The sequence below is a fragment of the Homarus americanus genome, unplaced genomic scaffold (assembly GCF_018991925.1).
Source record: "Homarus americanus isolate GMGI-L3 unplaced genomic scaffold, GMGI_Hamer_2.0 scaffold43075, whole genome shotgun sequence".
Taxonomy (NCBI): Eukaryota; Metazoa; Arthropoda; class Malacostraca; order Decapoda; family Nephropidae; genus Homarus; species Homarus americanus.
Genome location: NW_024756438.1, coordinates 1,284,203 through 1,308,025, shown reverse-complemented (window position 1 = coordinate 1,308,025; position 23,823 = coordinate 1,284,203). Strand labels below are relative to the sequence as shown.

At 36.9% G+C, this 23,823-nt stretch overlaps 3 protein-coding genes across 5 annotated transcripts in view; 1 reads left to right on the top strand and 2 right to left on the bottom strand.

Moving 5' to 3' along the window:
* Positions 1 to 329: 329 nt before the first annotated feature.
* LOC121856836 (NADH dehydrogenase [ubiquinone] 1 alpha subcomplex subunit 9, mitochondrial-like) lies at positions 330 to 4,783 on the top strand. Its single transcript, XM_042352578.1, has 8 exons — positions 330 to 432; positions 1,052 to 1,266; positions 1,646 to 1,837; positions 2,179 to 2,280; positions 3,039 to 3,172; positions 3,322 to 3,483; positions 3,833 to 4,010; positions 4,307 to 4,783. The coding sequence occupies exons 1-8, from the start codon at positions 402 to 404 to the stop codon at positions 4,484 to 4,486; spliced, it is 1,194 nt and encodes a 397-aa protein (XP_042208512.1). The 5' UTR covers positions 330 to 401; the 3' UTR covers positions 4,487 to 4,783.
* On the bottom strand, positions 4,637 to 17,354 carry LOC121856837 (transaldolase-like). Of its 3 annotated transcripts, XR_006087065.1 has the most exons (9): positions 17,161 to 17,353; positions 13,477 to 13,600; positions 10,347 to 10,586; positions 9,970 to 10,095; positions 9,511 to 9,647; positions 9,219 to 9,329; positions 8,282 to 8,438; positions 6,677 to 6,767; positions 4,637 to 4,838 (listed from the first exon to the last, which is right to left on the bottom strand). XR_006087065.1 is itself a non-coding variant. In XM_042352579.1 (8 exons), the coding sequence occupies exons 1-8, from the start codon at positions 17,255 to 17,257 to the stop codon at positions 4,796 to 4,798; spliced, it is 1,035 nt and encodes a 344-aa protein (XP_042208513.1). In that variant the 5' UTR covers positions 17,258 to 17,354; the 3' UTR covers positions 4,637 to 4,795. The 3 variants fall into 3 exon arrangements, 2 of the variants coding, with proteins under 2 accessions (XP_042208513.1, XP_042208515.1); XM_042352579.1 differs by lacking the exon at positions 6,677 to 6,767 and having other exon boundaries at positions 17,161 to 17,354; XM_042352581.1 differs by having other exon boundaries at positions 4,637 to 6,767.
* A 2,463-nt stretch (positions 17,355 to 19,817) lies between these two features.
* The window catches only part of LOC121856834 (beta-hexosaminidase subunit beta-like), a 30,553-nt gene continuing 26,547 nt past the window's right edge, over positions 19,818 to 23,823 (bottom strand). The window contains exons 11-14 of the mRNA XM_042352576.1: positions 23,498 to 23,671; positions 22,492 to 22,690; positions 22,084 to 22,285; positions 19,818 to 21,498 (exon numbers count right to left, since the gene is read on the bottom strand). Of these exons, the coding sequence (XP_042208510.1) occupies positions 21,051 to 21,498; positions 22,084 to 22,285; positions 22,492 to 22,690; positions 23,498 to 23,671 (1,023 nt within the window). The 3' untranslated portion in view covers positions 19,818 to 21,050. The remainder of the gene's footprint in view (positions 21,499 to 22,083; positions 22,286 to 22,491; positions 22,691 to 23,497; positions 23,672 to 23,823) is intronic.

Below are 23,823 nucleotides of genomic sequence, written 5' to 3'. Positions count from 1 at the left end.
TAATGTCTATAAACAAACACAATGTTTAGGAGCAAAAAAGTTAAATCCAGGCTTAATTTATTAAAGGAATGTATCCTCAGGCAGTTTTAAACATATCCTTCTTATCATGGTGACCTCAAAACTTTACTAAAAAAAAAGCAAAACTATTTACTGAGAAAAAAAGAGGAAAATCTTAGGAAATATCTTAAATCTAAAGCCGAATTCTGAATTAGATCCGAATTTTCTATCTACCAGTTAATTTCTACATAAATATATTAAAATTCCACCCATATGTAATATTTTAAATTAAGCAGTAAAGTTATATATTTAAACATACGTCAAACAGCTTCATATAAAGTTGTATTTGATGTAAATGTTTCTTGGTTCAAGGAAGGCCGCCAGGAGGCTGCAGGACGGTCGTGATGGCTCTGCAGAAAAACATTATATGGATGGGTAGGATTAACACTATGCTGTTCCCTTAGTACTCATATAGATCATTTGCTTTCATTGTTATATTAACTAGATTTATATAATGTGTGAAATATGTGATATGATCACTTGTCCTCTTTAAACCATCATTGTTTACAAATTTTGTCTCATCAGCTGATTTTGGTACACAATCCCGGCTTTCATTATTAGTAACCGTGTAACAACATTTATATCAGTGGTGATGAATAAACGGTAAAGTTATTCTGGAAACACCGGCAAACAATTTCGGCATGAAAAATAATGCAGTTTTTCATGCTTATTACATTGGTGATTACTGAGTTTGGGGAAATTTTTAATTAAGTAGGTATGACACTTCCTTTCCTGTCAATTTTGGTCACACCAAAGGTAGGCAAGGACTTCGAAGCAGAGGGGAAATGTGGAATAAAATTCCTAACAATCGGGTCATTTTTCTCATCTATTATGTATTTATTCTGCAGACGCTGGGTTACCATTTAGGCTCATAAGCTGGTGTATGTTGAGTAATACCCAGATAAAGGCAATACATCCAGTTATATCACAAGAAACTGTTAGAATGTTTCCAGTTATTGGAGGCGAAGCTGAGCCGTAATTAATATTCTTCTAGGATGTGGTCTTGGTGTGCGGGCCGGAGCTTTATCTGCAGTACAGCAGCGCTACTCATCATCTGATGCAAGATTCTTGACCAATCCCAACCTCTCTGCTGTTAAGAGAGGGCGTGGAGGACGTTCTTCCTTCTCTGGTAATGTGGCAACTGTATTTGGTGCTTCAGGCTTTCTAGGACGCTATGTGTGCAACCGCCTTGGGAAGACTGGAACACAGGTAAGACTCCCATATGCCACATCCTCAGTCTTGTGGAATGTTTCTGTGTCAGGCTTTGTAAAGTGTGTGGAACAATTTACATGTCCTGGACAAGTGACTTATAATTTACTTGCCCCGACAAATTTTTTAAATAATTTGCTTGCTCTGGTTATTTTGTGGGAAAAATTAAATAAACATCTTAAAAAACGTTCACATTTATTGTGTGCATCAACTCTCAGATCGCTTATGCTTTCAGGCTCATAATTGATATATGATGCTCTCTGCTTAGATGCATTTATAAGCCACCATAGTTTAGCCTTAAAAAGCTCAGAGACGTCGGGTAAAAACAGGTGGTTTCTGTGGCTTAGGTTGTCTAAATTTTACTCTCGTTTCTCCCAAGATTATTATCCCCTACCGTGGCGACCACTATGATGTGCTGCGGCTGAAGCTGGTGGGGGACTTGGGCCAGGTGCTCTTCATGCCTTACCACCTGTGTGATGAAGATGCCATACGAAAGGCCGTCAAGCATTCCAATATTGTCATAAATTTAGTTGGACGAGATTGGGAAACCATGAATTTTTCCTTTGAACAAGTAAGTCGTGTGATGTCTCAAAGTTCACAAAAAAAATTTCATCACTGTATGGTATATTTTAAACAATTAAACCTTGTTATCTTTGAAATACTTAGTCTAATCTATGGCATTGCATAAAACTAAAAAAGTGATATGATGCAGAATTAAATTAGGGAGAGAACAGTACATGGAAGGATTATTGGGGAGCTGGGAAGGCTAATCAGTGTCTATTATTTAGCTCGGGTATAACTCCCTATCAACAAATGCAGTCTAAGAATTTCAAGACCAGAACATCGTCTTTTTTCAGTAAGCTAAAACCTGTGTGATTACTGGTATGTATATTAAAGAATTTTATTGAATAGGTTAATGTGGAAGGTGCTCAACGCTTAGCCCAAATCAGTAAGGAGATGGGGGTCGAGAGGTTCATCCACTTGTCTGCACTAAACTCCAATGTTGAGCATGAGGTAAGGATTAAAAAACAAGTGTCATTGTCTGAAGTAGCTTTATATTCAGTCATCATAATCACTGTCTTCATTGTTTTGTTTTTTTATTCTGTGATAGTGTAAAAATTTAAATATTTTTCAAGTATTTTAGAGATCTATTTACTGTAATTTCATGTATAAGATTATTCATATTGCTATTGGGATTAGGAAATAATCAACTGTGGAAAGACTGAATTTTGATCACACAAGGAGAGCAGGATTAAAGAAGGAAGGAAAAAGACGTGGGTGGGAAGCAGAGAATAAAGTGATGAGGGGGGAGGATTGAAGAAGATAAGAGGGACAAGGTAACTAGATGGAGAGAATGGAAGTGGGAGGAGGGTAAGAAGAGATCACAAAATTTAAATTAATGAAACAATGAGGTTAAACGGGACAAAATAACATTGTTTGAATTACCTGTGGGAAGCTTTATGGTGTGGCAGGCAGGCAACTGTGAGGTGAACACTGAGAAACAACCAGCACTGATACAACATGGTCCTCATGGAAGTGACAGCTGTTTTATTACCTGGAGGAAAATTTTAACACATCAAGGTCTTTGTCCAAACCAGTTGTAATCAGGAGCCCAGAATTCACTTTCTAGAGAAGTTTTAAATCAAAGAAAACTATTCCTGCAAACATATTTTACACAATTTGTTTCTTATAGATTTAGTTAATTATATTATATGTACACATCTGGTGAACGATTGTTGCTGTATTGACAAAATATGAATTTTCTTCACCAGGGTTTCTTGATGAAAGGTGGCTCAAAGTTCTTGAAAACTAAAGGTCTCGGCGAGCAGGCTGTGTTGGATGCTTTCCCAGAAGCTACTGTTTTCCGCCCTAGTGATGTGTATGGCCAAGAAGATCGGTTCTTAAGGTTAGAAATACTGCTATGTAGTACCTAACTACTGTATTATAATTTAGAGCTTAACTTACAAAAATATTGTACCAAATTTATATTTTATTATTACAGTACTGTATATACTGTACACATATTAAAATGTGTCAACCTCTACTTTTATAAAGGTATTATGCTGGATTATGGCGACATCAAGGCCGTATCATGCCACTGCCCAAGGCTGGCAAGGATGTTTGGAAGCAGCCAGTTTATGTTGGGGATATTGCACAGGGTATCATCAATGCCGTGAATGATCCTGAAACTGCTGGCAAAATTTACGAGGCTGTTGGGTGAGTGGATATATGGGTAGTTCTGCAATATATTGAGCAGAATGCATTCATCTAATGTCTTCCCTCAAACTGATTGTTACTACATGCAAAGAGTTTCTGGGACGAGACCCCACTTGGCAAATTCCCTATTAACATTTGTGTTGACAGCACCTCTGGTGGGGTGCACACTCTTGGGTGTTAACACTCGCAGTTACTTGTGTTGTAATAAATTGTCATGGAAGAGACTATTAAGACCCTTGGATTAATGTTAAGAGGCTTGTAGATGTAGTATTAGTGTGTATGTAAATATATTGCTTGAGAAATCTGTTGCCATTATAGCGACTAAATTGGTAATGTGAAAATTTTGCAGACCTCGTAGATACGAACTTGTTGAGCTGGTCGACTGGTTCCACCGTGTCATGCGAAAAGACTTTGGCTACATGACCTACGACATGAAGTGGGACTTAGTCTTTCAAGTGAAGGCACGCATGACAGAGTTCCTTCCATCGTGGCCAGTCAATACCCTCACCAGGGATAAAGTAGAGAGGGTAAGAATGCATTTCTTTCTAATGAATATTTTGACTTACTGTGTGTGTGTTTGCACATGTTTGGCTTTTTGCATCCATGTATGTTGGTACTATATAAATTTTTTTTATACCTCGGTAATAATCTTATTTGCATTTTCTGTCAGGTCGAGACCACTTCAACTATATGGGGAGTAAAATTTCATAACTGTAGTACACGCTTTCAACACAGCTATGACATTTTTTATGCAAATTTGGGCAAAGTATTGGCTTTAAAATTGTGTGAAACTCATTTAATACTTTCTGCTTGGTCCCCCCAGGAAGGAGTATCTGATGTAACAACGGGTCTTCCCACTCTAGAGGACCTGGGAGTCACACTTACAAAGATGGAGGATCGTATAGACTGGGAACTTAGACCATTCAGAGCCGGCAGCTCCTATGATGAAGAACTTGGTGAATTTGAACCCCCAAAACCTCCAAAATACATTGTAGCAAACTGAAGGATTTTTTCACTTTTAAGACTTAACTCGTGGTAGTTGATAAATGACTTTTGTTACTCCTTAATGTAAATAGAATGTGTTGCATCATATGGCATTTGTGACCTTTCTTTTTATATAAACCATAGGTAGTGTTAATGAATACAATCCAAGTTAATGTCAAAACAAAAATCTACATTTATTGATAGTTAAATTTGAAAATATTAACATAGGTAATTTATGATATTGTAAATAGTACTGTACATGAATTTTATGCAATTCAGCTGATGTAGGTATATATAATAAAAACTTTTCAGTTCATATGTAAGCTTTCTATGCCTTGTAGCAGCAGAGGAGGGACCGTCCTGTAGCAGCCCTGAAAAGTAGATCTAGTTAAGGAAATATTTTTAACCAAACCTCTGAAAAACTGTAGTGTTGTCTGGAATGGTCAGGATAAAAAGCAATGACAAGCGAAAAAACGAATTTTCTTGACTTTGACCAGTGACCCTCTTCGAGTTAACAAATAATACAAATTTTAAATGATTTGTTGTATAGAGTTTGTCAGCAAGTACCTATACCCCTTTGGGGTTAAATATAAATTGAACATGTAAATACAGTACAAAATTAATATGAATGACCCAAAACCACAGGAATAGTATGCGAGTGCTTGTATTATTTTCTCTTTCCAACATTTTCACAAGTAATCTCCACATTAGCTGGAATAATTGGGGCAGAGCTCTCCTGGGTTTGAGAGATTTCCGGGTTACGAGATGACTGCTTCTCAAACCTGGAATTGATTAAACCTTTCCGGAAAATTCCAGCCATTGAAGAGTTCTGGTGATTCCAACTAATGGGGAGACCACTGTAAATAATATTCTTCCTCCCATGCACATACTGTAAACCATAAGCTATTAAATGCAAAAGGTTAGTGAAACTGACCAATAGCAGAAAAATACACAAAATGCTCTGAGGACAGCATTATGCTACAGGAAGTACAAGGCCACCAAGTGTAAGAAGCTTGGTAAAGTGAGTCAACCATAACTGGTGACAGTCAATGATGGTGTTGAGGCAAAAGGGTGTATAGATGTCTTTAGAGTTGCCAGAAAAATTTTTAGTGCCTTATTAATGTCCAAGCATAAGATGTAACAGAATGTTACAATGCAGAGGCAAGAAAATTTTAAGAAAGGATAACAGGTTTGATAAACCAGGTAAAGTATCAATGATACACATTTCACTTTCATGCTAAGGAAATTTCTAAAGATTTATTACGAGGCTCCAGAAGGCGATTGGTTGAAAATACTTATGAGTTCCAAATAGGTAAACTACAACTAAACCTCCATATACAGTAGTTGTGGTGGAGAAAAATAAACAGGTAAACGGAGCAAGAACAGCCAAAACTTTAGGAACTATTAAAAACTAGTGTTCAGGTTAAATATGAATAGATAATTGTGTATGCTAGTAAGTGAATTGACGAGATAAAAATAGGAGCACCTTACATGCAAGACGTTATAAATCTATGAAATACAATTAAATACTGTGGAACAATCTGGTGTATGCTAAGACCTCTCAACACTGTCCCTCTGAATGCAGAATTCTTACTTCAAGAACAAATTACAAAAATGTTAGTTTGAGCTTCTTTAAAATTTAATGTGACCTTGTAAATACACAAAGGCTTCATGTGCAGCAACTGCTGCCTCAAAAAGAAGTCTTTGGTGTTTTTCCCCTGGCACTGTAGTGCAGTGAAAGGAGCTAAAAAAGACAAAAGCTGTTTGGAGACAATGCCAATTGTTGAATAAGATTGCTCATTGCTCTAGTCAGGAATCAAAATTATTCCTCAAACAGTGCTTTTCATAATTTAAATATGAATTTATATCATAATAGGTCAAAAACACAAATGACATGCAGGAATATCACAAGTGGAGATTGCTCTGCACTGTATGGAAATTGCTACTAAGAAGTTTTAGTTTATGCAGTATAAGTAATCACATCACTTGCATTACAAGGAATCTAAAATCTCCTTACCACCAAGATATCACCAACAAGGCCATTATTTTCAATACTATAACAAGAAATGCTTCATGTACACTGTTTAAGAGAAAAAGCCAAGAATTTCAGTAAAATTACATTTCCTTGGCAGTGTAATGGTCTCGCACACATCTACGTAAGTTCCAACAGGATCACAAACTCCACTTTTGTACTGTGTCGTCTACATACCTGGTCAATGTTCCTTTCCTCACATTATCAAGCTGTGCAAGTTTCCTCCAGTCTAGTCCACTGCCCATCTGAAGAAGCTTTTCAATATTGCCTAAGCAGGAATCAAAACAGAACTCCTAAGTTTTAAATAAAAAGCAAACAAACGAGCGATGTAGTACAATTTGACCACCACCACTTCAGTGCCCCAAGTTTTGAAGCTGCAAATCCATAGTTTCTCAGTACTTGTATTTAAGATATCATACTGTAAGAGAAAGTTAATGTATATATACCGAGAATGTTGGTTGTTATGCTGCATGTGCAATTGTTTCTCGACTAATTAAATTGAAAATAAATCTTTAGCTACACAAGATTTTCCTGCACTTTTAACATGATTCACAGTCTATAAATACCCTGATTTAATTTTCCACCAAATCAAGCACAGTAGTGATCTACTGGCAGCATCATTGGCAAAATTTCTTCTATCAGTCAATTTTCCTTGAATACAGCCGACTGCAGTAACCTATAAATACAGTACAAAACTTTAATATTCACAAGGTAGCTACTGGGATAAGTTTGTAAATAAAGTTTTTACTTCTACAATTTATTTATTAAACAGATGAGAAGAATGCAATTACACATGGCAATATGTTCCTGGTAGTTTACACTGCTACATCAAGAAATGTGCTCCAGTAACAGCTTGTGCATGTTGTTCAGTATAAGTGTGCAGGAAGAAAGGGAAAGAGAGAGTCGTTACCTCCTTCACCGGGAACAGTTGGGTACAGATATTATTACTTCATATGCAACTGATCAGAATCATGCTTATATCAATTTCTGGAATTATGGATTACTATAAAATTAAAAAAATAAAACGAATTGGTTATAATTTTGAAGTAAGGGGTAATTCACTTTATAATAAAGTATAAATTTCCATGAAAATAAAAATCAACATCATACATAAAACACTCAATTGTACTTTAACAACATTTATAAGCTACTCTGTCTGGCAAACTAAATAAAAAGGAAATTACCACAGTGGAAGGAGCAACCTAATTTTGTGAAGAAATTATGCAAGTTTAGCCTTCCACATAAATACTGAAAATCAAACACTGTACTTGGATTATTAAAGTCATTTCCTTTTGAGTGACAATTGCACTAGACAGAACCATCTACTTATAACAAAAATATCTTATTTCCTCTCACAACTTCTACTCCTGATCATGGCCAGAAATTTACTACTCGAGATCATGGCCAGAAATAAACTAAAATAAAGTACAAATATAACTATGTTCAAACATTCTTTTGCTTTATCAGGTTTCCATATGCATTAAATTTTCAATATCTCTGGATTACCAAATCAGTTTGTAGTAATGAAGAAAAATTCAACTGAAAAATAACAAATTCACAATGAGACAAATAAATAATTTATTCTAGAATGTGAAAAACTATGAATTGTACTTTACAGATAATTTTATAAAAAAAAGAACGAACATATCCAAATTATTTATCAAAAAATCTCGGGGCAACAGAGTACAGTACCTGTCACAGATTCTATCTGTAAGGTACAAAATCTCTTGGCATTCTACAGTTTACACAACATAGGAACAATGATGTACATGAACTTATTACTTCAGCTTCTCCAGGAGCATTTTCTCCAGCTTTACTGCATCAACTGCAAACTTGCGGATTCCCTCGGACAGTTTGTCAGTGGCCATCTGATCTTCATTCATTTCCCAACGGAACTTGGCTTCTTTCATCTCGACCTTTTCCAAGTCATGTTTTTTGGCTATAGAAGATGAAACAATAATAATAAACCATCATAGAAAAGGCTCTCTGAATATCAACACAATTCTTCAATAATTATTTTAAGCTTCTACAATCGTCCTTACTTCTGTAGAGTAGCATCAAATGGTACAGAAAACTGAAAATGACAAGGGGAAGGGGAACACCAAGTACATTTAAAATTTAGTCATTCAATCCATGATTCTATCTCCTCTCCATCCACTCAGATTATCCAAGTATCAGCCTCTCCCTTAAGTGTATAGTAGCATCTTGACCAACACAACTTAGGTTCCTCAAAAATAGTGTTATTGATAAACCTAATACTGTACTGTACCCTGAATTTCTGAGAATAGTGTACTCGAAAGTTTTTCTGGCCAATGAAGAGTCCCGAGGATAAAAGATTCCAGCTATTGGAAAAGTTATTATACAATAACATCTGTCCACACAATTTCTTTTCATGGTTTAATAAAATTAGTACTGTAAAAAACTCTTCCATTGCCCCAAAGGCCGTTTTCCCATCAATTTGCCACTCCGTTATTTAAGAGAATCAAATAAAGGTACCTGTATTAAGTTCCTTTAAAGATTACATGACACACTTAAGGTTCAATGTCCTTCAGTCCCACACCTAAAATTTATTTTATACTTTGTTCCACTTATCTTGAATATAATCTCAAACCCATTTTCATTCTCGAGCTTCATTCAACTAGCAAGTCTGATCACTGGCACGGACTCTCTCCTTAATTTTAAACTACAGTATATATATTACACATGGGAGTAAACTTACCACTGGCCTCTGACAGGTGTTCTATGATAGGTTCTTTAGAATTCTGCAGTTCCTCGAGGAATTTGGGGCCAATGGTCAGAAGATCACAACCAGCAAGTTCACAGATCTCACCTGGGAGAAAAATATGAAGGGAGTGAAATATATATCACATCAAGCAGTGAAGTATACTGTACGTTATCAGCATTGGATTTATACTTAATATAATTCATTAATGATTACCAGGTATACAGGTATATAAATTCAATAAAAAAGTATTAAATTTACAAATAGTGAAGCTTAAACTGAAACTTACCACTATTCCTGAACGAAGCTCCCATAACAACAGTGTTGTAGCCAAACTTTTTATAGTAGTTGTAGATGCGGGTGACACTCTTCACTCCTGGGTCATCCTGAGGCTCATATGACTTCTGCTCACTGTTTGCAACATACCTGATGAACAAAGTAAAAATTTCTAATAGTAGCTGTGGATTCATCAAAACTATCACAAAATGTTGCCTGTATTCAAATCTTACTTTAGAAGGGAAACAAGAATAGTATAATATAATGGTCACCAAACAACTCACTGTTCACAAAGGTGGCAATAGAAAACTTTCCTTAAGGACTTCATTAATATAATATGGTACTAAAGAACGTATAAATTAAACACATGATTCTATAAACACAGGTAAAACATAAGCCCAAAATTTCTCTTAACACACACGACATTTACTATGAATGATCAAGGGCCAAAAATATTTCAGGTCGTACTTACCAATCAAGAATACGACCAACAAAGGGAGATATGAGAGTCACTCCAGCTTCAGCACACGCCACAGCCTGAGCGAAGCCGAACAACAGCGTCAGGTTGCAATGAATGCCATGTTCCTCCTCCAACACCCTAGAGGATGATGAAATCTCTTTATTAACTGAAGCCTTTATGAATAATCTAGACTATTATCTCTTCCTACTAAAGCCTTGATGAATTAATGTTAAAGTACATGCATAATTATAATGATGGAGAAATGTATAATTGCTTATCTTAGTTATACAGAACAAATTACAGTCTGGTGTTAACCACAAAAATACAATACGGTACTGCATTTTTTTTTTACATCATGCCTATTGCAATACCTAAATTGCACTACTCACTTTGCGGCTTGGATTCCTTCCCAGGTCGATGCCAGCTTAATCAGAATACGCTCCTTGTCGATACCTTCAGCAGCAAACATGGAGATGAACTTGCGGGCTTTGGTGATGCTGGCTTCCTTATCAAAACTCAGTCGAGCATCCACCTCAATGCTGACCCTCCCAGGAACGATCTTCAGGATCTCACATCCAAACAACACAAACAACTTATCCATTGCGTGGGTCAGCTTGTCAGATTTGTTGCTGAAAGACAAAAAATTATTTCAAAATTATTATTGTAGGCAAAACATTAACAATACTAATACGTACTGTAGTTCGTTTGATACGGACTTAATAATAGGTACAGTATCTACATTCAAGTAAACACAAAGTATGTACATCAATATGGAACTGAACAACAAAGAAAAATACATAGTATAAAAAAAAAAGAGAAAAGGTAATTATCACAAATGAATATTTGCCCCCATTTTCACTTCCCATTCTCCCCTTACTGCTTATCTTATAGCATATAGACCAATTAAATAAAAATAAAAATCATTCACAACCAAATGAAAGGTGATTAATAGCAGCACAACACACAATAGCTCAAGTACACACCTGGGCCTTGCTTATGTTTGAAGAGTGACAATAAGTAGTGACCTTCTGAGTGTGAGTCACAAGTCATGCCTAGCTGGCCACCAATGTCACACTTCATGCTCCACAGGCCTCAAGGTGGGAGTGTTTCCAAATAGAAAATAACACCTTACAGGGATAAAAAAGTCCTAACCATCAACTAAAGAGGTAAAATGATGGTGTAAAGGTAAGGAGCATCACACTTATTATGGATACAAGATTTGCCATTAAAATTCTTCCATGGTAAGAGTTTGAGGACCCCAAGTTCACCTCAAAGCTAATCAAATATACAAATACTCTACAAGCTAAATCTCTTATTATACAAATTTTAACCCCTTGTGTATGCCGTCCTCTCTGTGCCGAGCAAAATCGTGTGGCATTATTCAAATACTGTACATAAAATTTATAAAACCGACGTCCTATTAGTGAATATTAGTTTTTAAATAATGAACCCAGTGAGTTTGAAGGTTGTTGCTGAAACTGTACGAGGAAGTAAAAAATCTGATTTTTTTTTACATAAATATTAAAATTCCCCCAAATTTGACATTCAGCCATGACCTTGATCTTTAATAGATTTGAATTTGAAGCAAAGAGCTGATCAAATGATATATATTCAAAACAAAAATTCAAAATATCTGCACTGTACAGTATCTATAAAACCTACGCTGCAAACAAGGAAAATTTACCAAGCCTTCCAATTAAGCTTCACATTAATTCCAAGTGAAAGTTATTAAATCCATTCCTTAAACCACAGGCCAGCCAAGACTATTAAGTTTATCTGTTCAATATGTAAAAGTGTACACAGACAGACAGAGAGACACACACACCATGGGAACAGCCTCAGGCCCCCAAACACTCCCTCCCACTCAGCCAGTTGCAACACCCCAACTCACCACCACCAAACTCTTGCCAAATTATGTAAACCTCACTTTATATTATTATCTATCATAAGTATTGCCAGGCTTCAAAATATTTAGGATCTACAGGTACTAAATTTTAAGTAATAATTCAGCACAGACTATGGTGATAATAATTATACTATCTGCTGTGAAACTTGGCAGTATGGGAAGGCCTATACCTGCATACACTTAACCTACAAAAAGTGAACAATGGCAACCCTTCCCTAAACAACCATCTCTGACCACAATAACAAGCCAACTGTTGCCACACAGTACTGGTATGTGTACTGTGTGGCAACTCTCCTCAATATACAATAGAACTCCACAAATACCTGTATCCATTTACAACCATTAAAAATAAATAAATCAATTAATTAATTAAATATGTAAAAGATAAAAGCTAATCTAAATTTAAAAATCTGATCAGGAGGGGACACCAACACTCATGCAAATTAGTTATCCGACAGCAACATTCTCCACCAAACTTCATTTCTCACATGCATATTGAATCAACTATGGCCAGACACTTCAAACTACAGTAAAGTATATATAGTCTGGTTTCAATATTTCCTAACATGTTCAAGGTTCCAACAAGCTACAGTAGTTGATGAAATACTTTAAGGTATATACATCCTTCAATTCATAATCTGTAACATAATTAAATCTCAATAAATTTCACCGATCTAGTGCAGCAAGAGTAAATGCGAGAAGTTCTGTGAAGGTTATCTGCTTACTCTTGGCAATAAATATCAAGCTTAGGAGACATTTCTAATTACTAATCCCTGTTTGCTTCATAAATTCTTGAAAAATCGGACCATGAACAACACCAATAAAACACAGGCAATTTTCTATAGTATTGAAAATAGTTTCACAATTCCCTATGAAGAGAAATACTGTACAATAACAAGTCAATGAATATATTTGTAACTCCACACTATGACAACTTTACTAACTACTCAATCATTCTCAACAAAAGGGAACTGCTGTATTGAAATAATGTAACACGAATTATAAATACCCGTACCTAATTATACATGCCACCACTGGGTTTCTATTAACAGCCATTAAAGTTCTACAGTAGAAAATAATCATGCAGAACTACCATGAGACATGCTAAACATCCGGAGAAACTGGACAAACAAGAAAGTAATTCTGGCAGAGTGTTTCACCAGTCTGTACCAGAGGTGGCTGTAACCTTGAGCCAGACTTTCTCTCAAGCTCCAGCAATCACCTGAGTTTCCACACATCAGCACTGACCAGTAGAGCAGACAACTCAGAACACCTACACCTCTTATGCAAGGCCTCTCTAGTTACTGAGGATTCTTCTTACTATTTTTTGAATAGTTGTAGGATTCAGGTTAAGCACCACTGAAACCCAGAAAGTGGCCATAAAGTATTAATTACACCTTTAATGCATGGACTTCCTGCTAACTGCTTGTGCATTTTAGCTTAAAACTTCCAACGTTCAACAAAATGAAAAAATGCAATAGAGTATCTAAAACCCACTGGAATTATCAACAGAAGAAATTTCCCTTGACCCACTGTCAGCCAATGTACACAAGCCACTGATTCATCAAGAATTTTTTTAAATACAATACAGTACAGTACACAGAAACACTTACTGGCCTTTGCCCTTGCCATACTCCACAGCTTCATCAATGAGTGAAGCATACTGGGGCATGTTGGCTGCCTGAAGGATGAGTGAGGGGTTTGTGGTGGCATCTGTTGGCTTGTACTTCTTCATGGCTGTAAGAAGTACAGAACATTATAAATAAAAATTTTAAAATTCAAATTTGTTATTCCATGGACATTCTATAGTACTTCTTACTAATACTGTACAGTACACTAAATTACTTCGCATACAATAGCAAAACCTTCGTACATAAGTGATATACACAAATCACTAGGATACAAACATTCTCACAGAAAGACACATGCATGGACAAGTATATTCATTTACTGTACACAAATTATAGCATGTACAGTACAAGCAAACTTACACTGTAATACAAAATCCCATAACTGACTGAATACCAACTGAGGTATCAATGCAACCCCCTTCCAAAGCAACAATTTAATTTGCCTCAATTAATCTGAGTTAGGTTGATCTGGAAGTCCTTCTTTGTTGACAGCTGTGTTGATACACCTTGATTTGACAAAAAATTTATCACAACAACAAAGGAAGAGAAATTTTACCCAACCTCCTTCTTGCACTTTAGTTCATCTTCTCAAGGTTACCTTACAAGAGTCATCATGACATTAAACTTGCTATGAAAAGCAAACGCCTTATTACAAAAGTTTCTTTTTTTTCTACAGCCATGTTTCACTGAACTCTTACAGTAACCTTCAAAAGATATTTCCAGTATTTTTAACCAGTGTTTGTATATTTTTTTCAATCTTAACTAATGATGATTGTGTTCTGTACACTTACTGGCTGTATTCCATCTTTTTGCTTTCAATTATTTTCTATACTAAATATACAGCACCAGTACTCCTTTAAATCTCAGCCTCTCTCTTTACCACTCATAAGTTCACCAAACTACTTTTACAAAAGTTAATATTGCCCAGTAACCACAGCAGCACAATGATGCCTTATAATCATTCAATCACTGATACATAACACCATTCCTTATTACAAATTCACACATTATATGCAGTACTGAACAAGTAAAACAAAACTACTCTACTCCCAACCATATTAGTCCAAGTACTATACCTAATTTCGTTCATCTAAGTAACAAGTGAGGAACTAACACCCAGCCATGTCATCCAGAGCAGGACATACATGTACTATACAGTACTGTACTTAATGCTCCACTATTAATTCTGTAACTAGGGAAGTCTGCAAAACTTATGCCTCTGACTGAGTAAACTCCTAGAATCCTAGATGAACACCACATAACCCCTCAAGTGCTTGAAGTTAAAATCACAGCTCCCCAGGCCCCGGAGTTAAGTCATCGTGCTCAAGGGGTTAATGCCTCTTACAGATGGTGACTTGGGCCTGAACATGTATCTGTACACTAAAAGATTCTTTACCTATGGTAGATTTCTGAGGTTTTGGAGAAATATAAATTCTTTTAACGAACATATCTATACCTGAACTATACAGGATATGCTTCCGGCAAGTACCAGCACCTCTATTACACATTACATGTACACTATTTCATTCTGCCAATACTGTAACATAATTATTTGTAATTGGTTCAAAATACATTCTGTAACATATGACAAGTGATATCCAAAAAAGAATGTCACCATGTAGTCAGTAAAAATAATTGATGAGGAATGTGCCAGGTATTGATCACTTCCTAGAAGCCATCACCAAAAAAAAAAAAAAAATGTTTGGGCCAAAGCGACAAAAGAATTCCTGGCATACCTCCAGCTAGCAATCTTCAAAGTTGACAATGACTTCATGCAAATTTCTGTTCTTTTGCTTAAGTAAGTACTCTACAATATATTATACAAGTACAGACAGGAAGACTAAATGTAGATAACTAAAACTTAAAAAACATTTCACAAAAATCTTTGAGATCTTAAACTGACGACGTAAAACTACTACAGGTATAGGGGTAATTAAAAAAGAAAAACTCCATGACCTCCCCTAAAATAAACGAAAAAAAAATCATAGTACAGTACAGTTGGAAGCTTCTCTTCACTTACAACATAATACTGTAACACGAATCATACAGAAAATATGTACAGTAAAGTAGTGTATTTATACAGTATATAGCTATGATGCAACACATGACATTCCTTTGTCCTAGCCAACTGTTGAAAGTTCTTGAGCCGATCTATGCAGCACAATACATGTCTAATGTCTTGTATCCTTTCCCACATAAACTATAATTTTCACACCCATAATTATGCTCAAATCAATATTATACTTCTTTGTAATAATTGTCTTAATCATACCACTGTCATACCTACCACAGCTACACCCTCAAAACACATGTCAATCATGCCTAAATACACATATCCGCCTCAATCATGCCCCCATGCCACATCCACCTCAATCATTGTCCCCATAACACCTCAACCCGAGTTGAAAAACTACCTGACAAGTTCAATATAAGCCAACTACTGCCTCTAGGAAAGTCCTACCCCTATAAAAAATAACTGCCTTATTTAATCGATGGCAGTAGAAAAATTTATTCTCCTCGTTATTGCGTGTTTCAAGTGTTTAGGTCATGAGGGAGCCATGAAGCAAATGAATACCAATAGATATTTTTGCATGTGTAATCTCAAAATAGGACTTGAACTGTCCTCTGATTGCTCAAAGCAGATTCTGTGAAGTTTATGTGAATGAGACTTGAATACCTTCATAATAATCCACAAACATGTGTTTAGTAAACTTAAAATCCTTTAATATTGTTGTACAGTATCTTGGTCAAGTCCACTAAACGTAAACAATTCGCCGTGTATGAAACCAATTTCAGAGAATCACTATGTGCGTCCATCAGATAAATAGAGCAAGAATATTGTATTTTTTTTATAATATAGGTTAGGCCATGTTCTCAAAGGTTCTATTATTTTTTGTTTTAACCCCAGATTTCCCCTTTTCTTCAAAGCCCTGCCCACTTTCAAGGAATCCATTTTTGTTGCTAGGGTGGTCATATCTCAATAAAAAAGCATTAGCGCCAAAAATTAAGATCAGATTCTCTCAAATTACAATGACAAACATTAGGAAAAACTACGTTAGTAATAAAATTCCCGTTCAGGCATAAAACCCAATACAGTATTTTCTCCGAGTGCCAAACACATGTTAAAAGTTGCAATTCCTCCAACTTATTAATGATATTCCAGAGGTAAAAAAATTATTTTCTTATACAGAATTTTTACTTAAAATTGCGCCCTGTTGTAAACCATTACTCTGTAGCCCTCACTGGACCCCGAGGAAGACCGGTTTTGTCACGACTCGACTATCCAGCAAAACATATAATCCAATCAATTATTTATACAATAATTTTATTAGGTAACGTCATTATATTTGAAAAATACCACTTATTTCAACGCCATATTATTATAACGGTCATGGCAATTGCGTAATGCCGGATCTGTTAGTTTTGTTTTATCTCAAACGATAATGTTCGACTGCCAGACGTCAGGTGCCGAGTGTCTACCATATTTCCTAAATATCAAGTTGAACTATGATAAATAAATGACAATGATTCAATTAAATATCAAATACCTAGACGGATAATAAAAATGTATAAAGCAATATTTCAGTTTAGTTGAAATAAAGGGGCTTGACACCTGAGATAAGGTGAGACGCCGGTACAACAGGTGGTAGGGAGAGGAACACTTACTCTCAAAGTCTCCGGTGTCCGCCACCACCACCGTCACCTCCTTCAGCTGGTCCAGGGACGTGGCCATCTTGCTCTTCTTTGTAGGTGACTCTGACATCGTGAATGAACGTGACGACCTTTATATATTGATTTCACCGTGACGTCAGCCTAAATGCACCGCCCACAAGCCACAAACTGAGTAGTTTGATAGTTGACCGGCAGCGGCAGCACAGTGCAGGCCCGTCAGTCAGGCACAGTGTTCAAAATTTCGTATTGCTGTATAGTACTTGTTTTTTGTCGCAATTCCAGATTATGTCTTAGTTAATATCTACAATTAGGTTAATTAATTTATTGATTTATAAGAAACACTTCTATTCATATATGGCCAAAGAACAAATTAAAATTTTGTCACCACGGAAATTGCTATTTACATTCACCTTGTATGTCTAAGCAAGCAAACTCCTCATACTCACCTCAGCCTCCTGTATCCCACAGACTTGAAGTAAGTAGTTTTTTTTTCACTGTTTGCTAAGTTTAAAGTTAAAGACACAGATAGCTCATACAATAAATAAAAAAGTAAAAATGTTAAAGGAGTTCTTCCAACTCCTACCGCCTGCAGGGGGGTATGGTATGATTATTGTATTGCTTGCCTAGCAGAGTTTGTAAGATGAGATGACTCCAGCAGCTGAACGAGCTTGCACCTATCATTCTGATTTGCTGTATTGTATTGGCGATTAATGAAGGTAAGTAAAGTACAGTGAAGTTCACAAATCAAAATTACTCCGAACGGAAGTTGTGGTTTATGATCCTAAAAAAAAGTGAGGAAGTGTTGGCAGTGGTGTTATTATATCATTTGAATCTAGCCAATGGTAGTGCTCTTGAAATTGACGTCATTTCATAATATTAAAGAAAACCAATGGAAAACCTTTTTAATGAATGTGAGAACAGCCAATAGGAGAGTGGGAGAGACTGTTAGATGGCGGATTTCAGTGTGCTGCGAGACCGGACGTGGCCAACCTGGAGCGACTTGTTACAATACTTCTCATATTCTGAGTGTAATAAAACAAGGAAGGTTTAGGCTCGGTGGACAGACTACGGGGGGAGGGAGGCACTAGGGGTGTCAGCCATGGCGGGATGTGGATGGCTTATAATCACACAGGACGTCAGAGGATCCTGGAGGACGACACAAGCTGGCTGATCAACACAAACACCCTGCGCAGTAGATGAGGGAAATACCCATGTTTACCTCCTTTTCCACCTCCCTGTGCCTTCCCTACCTGCTTCTCTTGACTCCTCCCCCTCTTTCTTTCTCTCCGCCTCTTCATCCCTTCCCCACCTACTTTCCATTTGTCCCCTCCCCTTCCTCCTGTTTTCCTTTTGACTCCTCCTCCATTCTCCCTCCTTTGCGCATAAAAAAAGACAGCAACTCAAGCAATTACGCTCCCACGCACACACACACTGGTACTACCCTCAAGATTTACTTAGCATCATCCTCGGAATAAAAGAGACATTATTAAAAATCTTCCTCCCTCTCCTTAACCTTCACTATGGTAGATCATTGCTCTGAACACATTGACGGGGTGAACCAACACTGTGATTAATTTTATGTATCAACAAGGAGTGATAACACAACAAAAGACCCAAAATGACAAACACATTATACTGTATGTCACCTTTCAGAAATGACGCAGCTAACTGTGTCAGTTGCCAGTCGTCTGGGGGTTTCTTATCCTTAACCTTTAAGTCAACACTTTAGGAAAACTTTTGAACAGGAGATTAGCGTTTGTTTTTATCTAACAAAAACATTAAGAAGGTGGAAGCTTTGGTTTGGCTGTATGCTCAGTACAACTTGAGTAAAGGCTGTCGATGTCGGGCAAGTTATTTGTAATATTAAATTCTTATGGGATGAAAACGACTATTTACTGTAAAACCAAGTCTTTGATGAATCGTTATTATTTATTTTCGAGTTGTATTCAATATGCTTCTAAACTTATCTATAAACACGAGACATCAGGTTGGTTGATCCCAGTCTAATTATATTTAGACTTTGGGCTGATCCCTTCTACTTAGGCCAGTTACCAGGGCAACACACCCAAACACGACCTTCTCATAACACACCTGAACTGAGGAGTGTGTGGAAAGTCATTGTGCTTAAACCAAATTAGTGAAGGATCGGCAGAGTGAATCAGCACTTATATTATTCCTCGAACTTTCGGTCGGAGGGAAATAATGTCATTGTTAACCACTAGCTGGACTTTCCCACACAAAGAACTTAGGAACTTTGCTGAACTTATATGGCCACATTTGTTATATCACTCGATTAAGATTATTGGCAGCATAAATTTGAGCTGTATATTAAATATTTAAAACTACATGAAGTTCGAAATATCAAGATAATTCAGCCAGAGTCAAAGCAGGTGCAGTAGCTCACTAAGTTCATAATTTCACACTAACACAGCTACGAGTGTGTCAGGTGAGGTGGTGTGGTGGAGTGGCTGGCGTGGGTGACCTTGTATCTAGGAAGATGAATCACTCTTGAAAGTTTCCCGGGGAGTTTCTGTTTATGTTGTCTGGTGGTCAAATTAGTATATTTCTTCCTCATCTTTGGGTGTTAGTAAGGAATTGGATTTTTTTTTTTATCTGTACTTTCAAAACGAAAATAAAGTATAAAAACAAGATTTTTAAATGAAATATTTAATAAGATTTCAGTAAAATATGTGGGCATTACAAAAATCTCCTAAATAAATAGAAATGCAGTCAGTCTACATTTACTATTTATCAACAACACAGAGACAGCAGAGGTTCAAAACTTCAACGCTACATAAACACTGACCAACAGAGCTCTTTACTGAAGTCATATTATAAGGAACATGATATAAGTGTTAAGTGACGTGTAAGAGACGTCTATGTAAGTGAGATGGCATTATTACGTGATGAATGGATAGTGTGTAATGTGTGGAAGGAATATGGCATCTTAAGTTATGTGTGAGGGAGGACAGAGACATTGTAATAAATCCACCAACATGCACCACACAGTACGACAACCCAATAGGAATATTTACCTTAAAGTATAAGAAAGAATAAATATATCACACTTGCTTTTCAGTGCCTAAAAGTGTTAGTTGATGAACTGTCCTGCATATAAAAGATAACTAGATATTGCATGGATTAAAATATTCATAAAAAAGTATAAATTCAGACATCTTCTCTCACTATCATATTATAAAGGCAGACTGTCATTTGTTTATTCAGTCTGTATACATAGCACTCATGGATACACACTAGTCAATCACAGCAAGAATCTCTTCATTAAGACTGAATCTCATTCAATAGAGCAACGCCACAGTAAACTTCTTTAAGAGAAGTGGAGTACGTATATGTAAACACATCAAAATCCCCATCCTTGTATATATATATATATATATATATATATATATATATATATATATATATATATATATATATATATATATATATATATATATATATATATATATATATATATATATATATATATATATATATGAAGGAGCCTAAACTCTCTCTTCATTGATCTTAGTCTCTAGAATGTGTAAGTATCTTTGTGGCTGAGCTGCAGCAGGGATAGGGATATATGCATTTGGCAAGATTAATTATCCACCTTAATATAAAATAAAGTTACACACGCACTTTGTGTTAAAAAAGTAAATAACACAATTTAACAAATGAAAAAAAAATTCACAGTAGTTCACGTCACATGCTAAATATGATGAGACATTTATACAATAGACAAAAGTATGGCTACAGAATACACTCACATTATTGCTCTTGAAGTCCCACGAAACCAATCATAGTGGAATAAATTCTTTAAACAAAAAACAACAATGATTTCACACTTAAAATGCACAAGACACAAAGTCAATAGTTTATTTTCATAACGCCTCGGCTTTCACTGCTTCTGGTTGTTCATTTGCGGTGGCCTCAGCAGCAGGTGTCGCTGTTGGGGTCGCTGAAGTGGTGAGGGCAGCAGCAGGCGACTGTTGAGGCGCAAGATTAGCTTGGTGTTCTGCTGGCTGCTGTTGACCTTCAGTTGGTGCTGTGGGAGGTGGAGGAGACGCCTCCGTTGGTGCTGAAGTTGGTGGAGAGCTTGTGGTAGTAGTGGTGGTGGTAGTACTTGTAGTAGGGGCTGTTGTTGTAGAAGTTGTGGTGGTAGTGGTAGGTGGAGTAGTTGAGGGTGTTGTGGTGGTGGTGGTCGGAGGTGGAGTAGTTGTGGTAGTGGTGGTAGTTGTGGTGGGTGGAGGAGTGGACATGGTAACTTCTTGAGGGACCTCCCACTCACCACAGTAACCATTCAGGATGGGTTGTGCTGGGATTCCTCGTCTGAAATATGATACATGAAACATTTAAGAACTTAAAATTTAAGAAAAGTTAACAATTAAACTGATAATAACAATATCTTTGTACACACATTCTTATTTTTCTAAGGAAAATATTAGTTTTTAAATATTTTGTGGTGAATTTCAATTTTGCACGTATTTTTTTTTCTCTACAACTCCAGACAAACAAATAATATCTACTCTTATCTCACTCACAGGATGAAAATTAGAATAGATTACAGGTACACTTGTTGATAATGGATGATACCAGTTACTTTAAAATAAAATACCCATCACTGAGGCCACATACCGGCATACCAGAGGTCATACTTTTAAACAGTTTAAGACACATCCTCACATCAAACTGAGACAAAACACCTCACCATAGATGTATGGAGCAGCTTACCTGAACAGATGGTTATGTCTCAAAATGTGTTGCATTTTCAGAAAAGACGTCAAGTCTGGGAGGGCAATATGTTATGATGAAATACAGAGCCTAGAGTATGTGTTGTGGAGTCACCAGCCTCCCCCCCCCTACCAAGTAAACAAGGCACATCCCTAGGAGAACACTACCATCAACACCCCTCACCTGAGCATCCTACAGCGGTGTTGATCGAGTCTGTAGGCGGCATTGTCAACGGAGGGCGCCTCGCTGAGTGGCAAGGACCAGAGGCGTTCGGCTGCTGCTGAGGCGCGGGGCCACAAGCGTGGCATGATGTTGGTGGCATCCACATATTCTCCCCACATGGCTGCTTCCCCACCCAGCACCAGTTTCTTTTGTTCATCAGTGCCTGAAGGTGAGACAGTGGGTAGTACACATTTTCCTACTTAATATCTTCAGGTGTTCTAAACTCCTTAGATATCCTCTTCCCTACTCACTAATATCTTTGATTATTCATAATTTGTCACTACAGTGTATCTCCTTTCTATAAGAATGTTCTACAACACAACCTCTGAGTCTTCATCACTGAAAACACTTCAGGTATCATCTTCTAACCTTGAAAGTCAGTTGGGTCACAGTTGTAGAAGTTCTTCCAGTCTTGACCATAAGTGATAAAGTTGATGTACCAGCAGGAGGAGAGGATCACCTGGTGGCCCGCCTCCGTCAGGTCGTGCACATAATCCCGCCACCCCCGCATCTTGGACGGTGAGAGAGACACGTCCTTCCACACCTGAACGACACTTGTGTTGGCCATCTGTAGAAGTGGACAAAGAAATGAGGTATATGTGACATGTTTCTACGATATGAATAATATAAATGACATACAGGAGATAATCTTGTCATAAATTAGTCAGTAGAAAATATGTAGTCACTCAAAAAACTATCTTTACAAAATTGTGTTGAGCAAATAAGTAAGGTTAGGCTGTGTTAAGTCAGCTTACTGTAAGAGTTGTTAATCTTATGTGGAAATAAACTGGGGTGCCTAATATTCACATAATTCAAATGCAGTGCCTGAGACTAAGTGTGCTGGCCAACTGTAGGACAATGATAAACGGACTGAAAGATATGATTCACTACTACAAACCGACACACAATCATCGAGTGTGAGGCAACATTCTCTCAGCCACCTGGGAAGTGAGAAGTGTAGGAAAAACATCTGCAGGAAACTTAATTTAATCCACATGTAAAGGATATTAATGGCAGACTTTGATCATCTCTTAGTTAAATTATTACAAGAATGTTATTAACGATTCTGTAGCATAAAAAAGATACATTATGTAGAATGTAAACAGTAAGCCTCACTATTAAACAATCACATATATCTGGTTATCCGTTACTCTTAATAAGGATTCTCGAGAGGTCAGTATACTGTCTGATTTTATTCATATACAGTATAACCTGTGAATACGAATTTGTAATATTTTTTAATGATTCACTTAAACATCTACGTCAGTGTGGTACTTGGGTCACAGGGTCTCTTACCTATATACAGTAATGCAATCAGTTGTGTTGTGGTCATTAGATACTGTACACGTGTCTTGGTTACCTCAGGATAACTCACCTGTATGCCACGGTCTGCTGGGTCCTGCCAGGTGATGTAGTTGATGGGGGTGCGGTCAGCCAGCTCAAGAACCTTCTCCACATAGTGCCGCTCCACCTGTCGCACCTCCGTGTAGTTGTGTCTGGCCATGAAGGCTCGTACTACTGGTGAGCTCGACCAGCAAGGCAAGAATACCTGGAAGTACCACCAGACACTTATGACCTCGAAAAACACATTGGTGAAGAGGCACAAGCAGACACTGAGCTAATGTGACTTAAGGAAAACATTCTTGAGACAACTCTAAGTTACTTTGTGAGGTGGTCTACTCTTGGCTGGCTCTTTCAGAC

Excerpts from the sequence above, each read along its gene's own strand:
- LOC121856836 (XM_042352578.1), top strand. The coding sequence starts at position 402 with ATGGCTCTGCAGAAAAACATTATATGGATGG. Across the intron at positions 1,267-1,645 it reads TTGGGAAGACTGGAACACAG|ATTATTATCCCCTACCGTGG; the intron begins GTAAGACTCCCA and ends GTTTCTCCCAAG. Across the intron at positions 3,484-3,832 it reads AAAATTTACGAGGCTGTTGG|ACCTCGTAGATACGAACTTG; the intron begins GTGAGTGGATAT and ends AAAATTTTGCAG.
- LOC121856837 (XM_042352579.1), bottom strand. The coding sequence starts at position 17,257 with ATGTCAGAGTCACCTACAAAGAAGAGCAAGATGGCCACGTCCCTGGAC. Across the intron at positions 10,587-13,476 it reads TATGGCAAGGGCAAAGGCCA|CAACAAATCTGACAAGCTGA; the intron begins GTAAGTGTTTCT and ends TTTGTCTTTCAG. Across the intron at positions 4,839-8,281 it reads ATGCTCCTGGAGAAGCTGAA|GGCTGCTACAGGACGGTCCC; the intron begins GTAATAAGTTCA and ends TCTACTTTTCAG.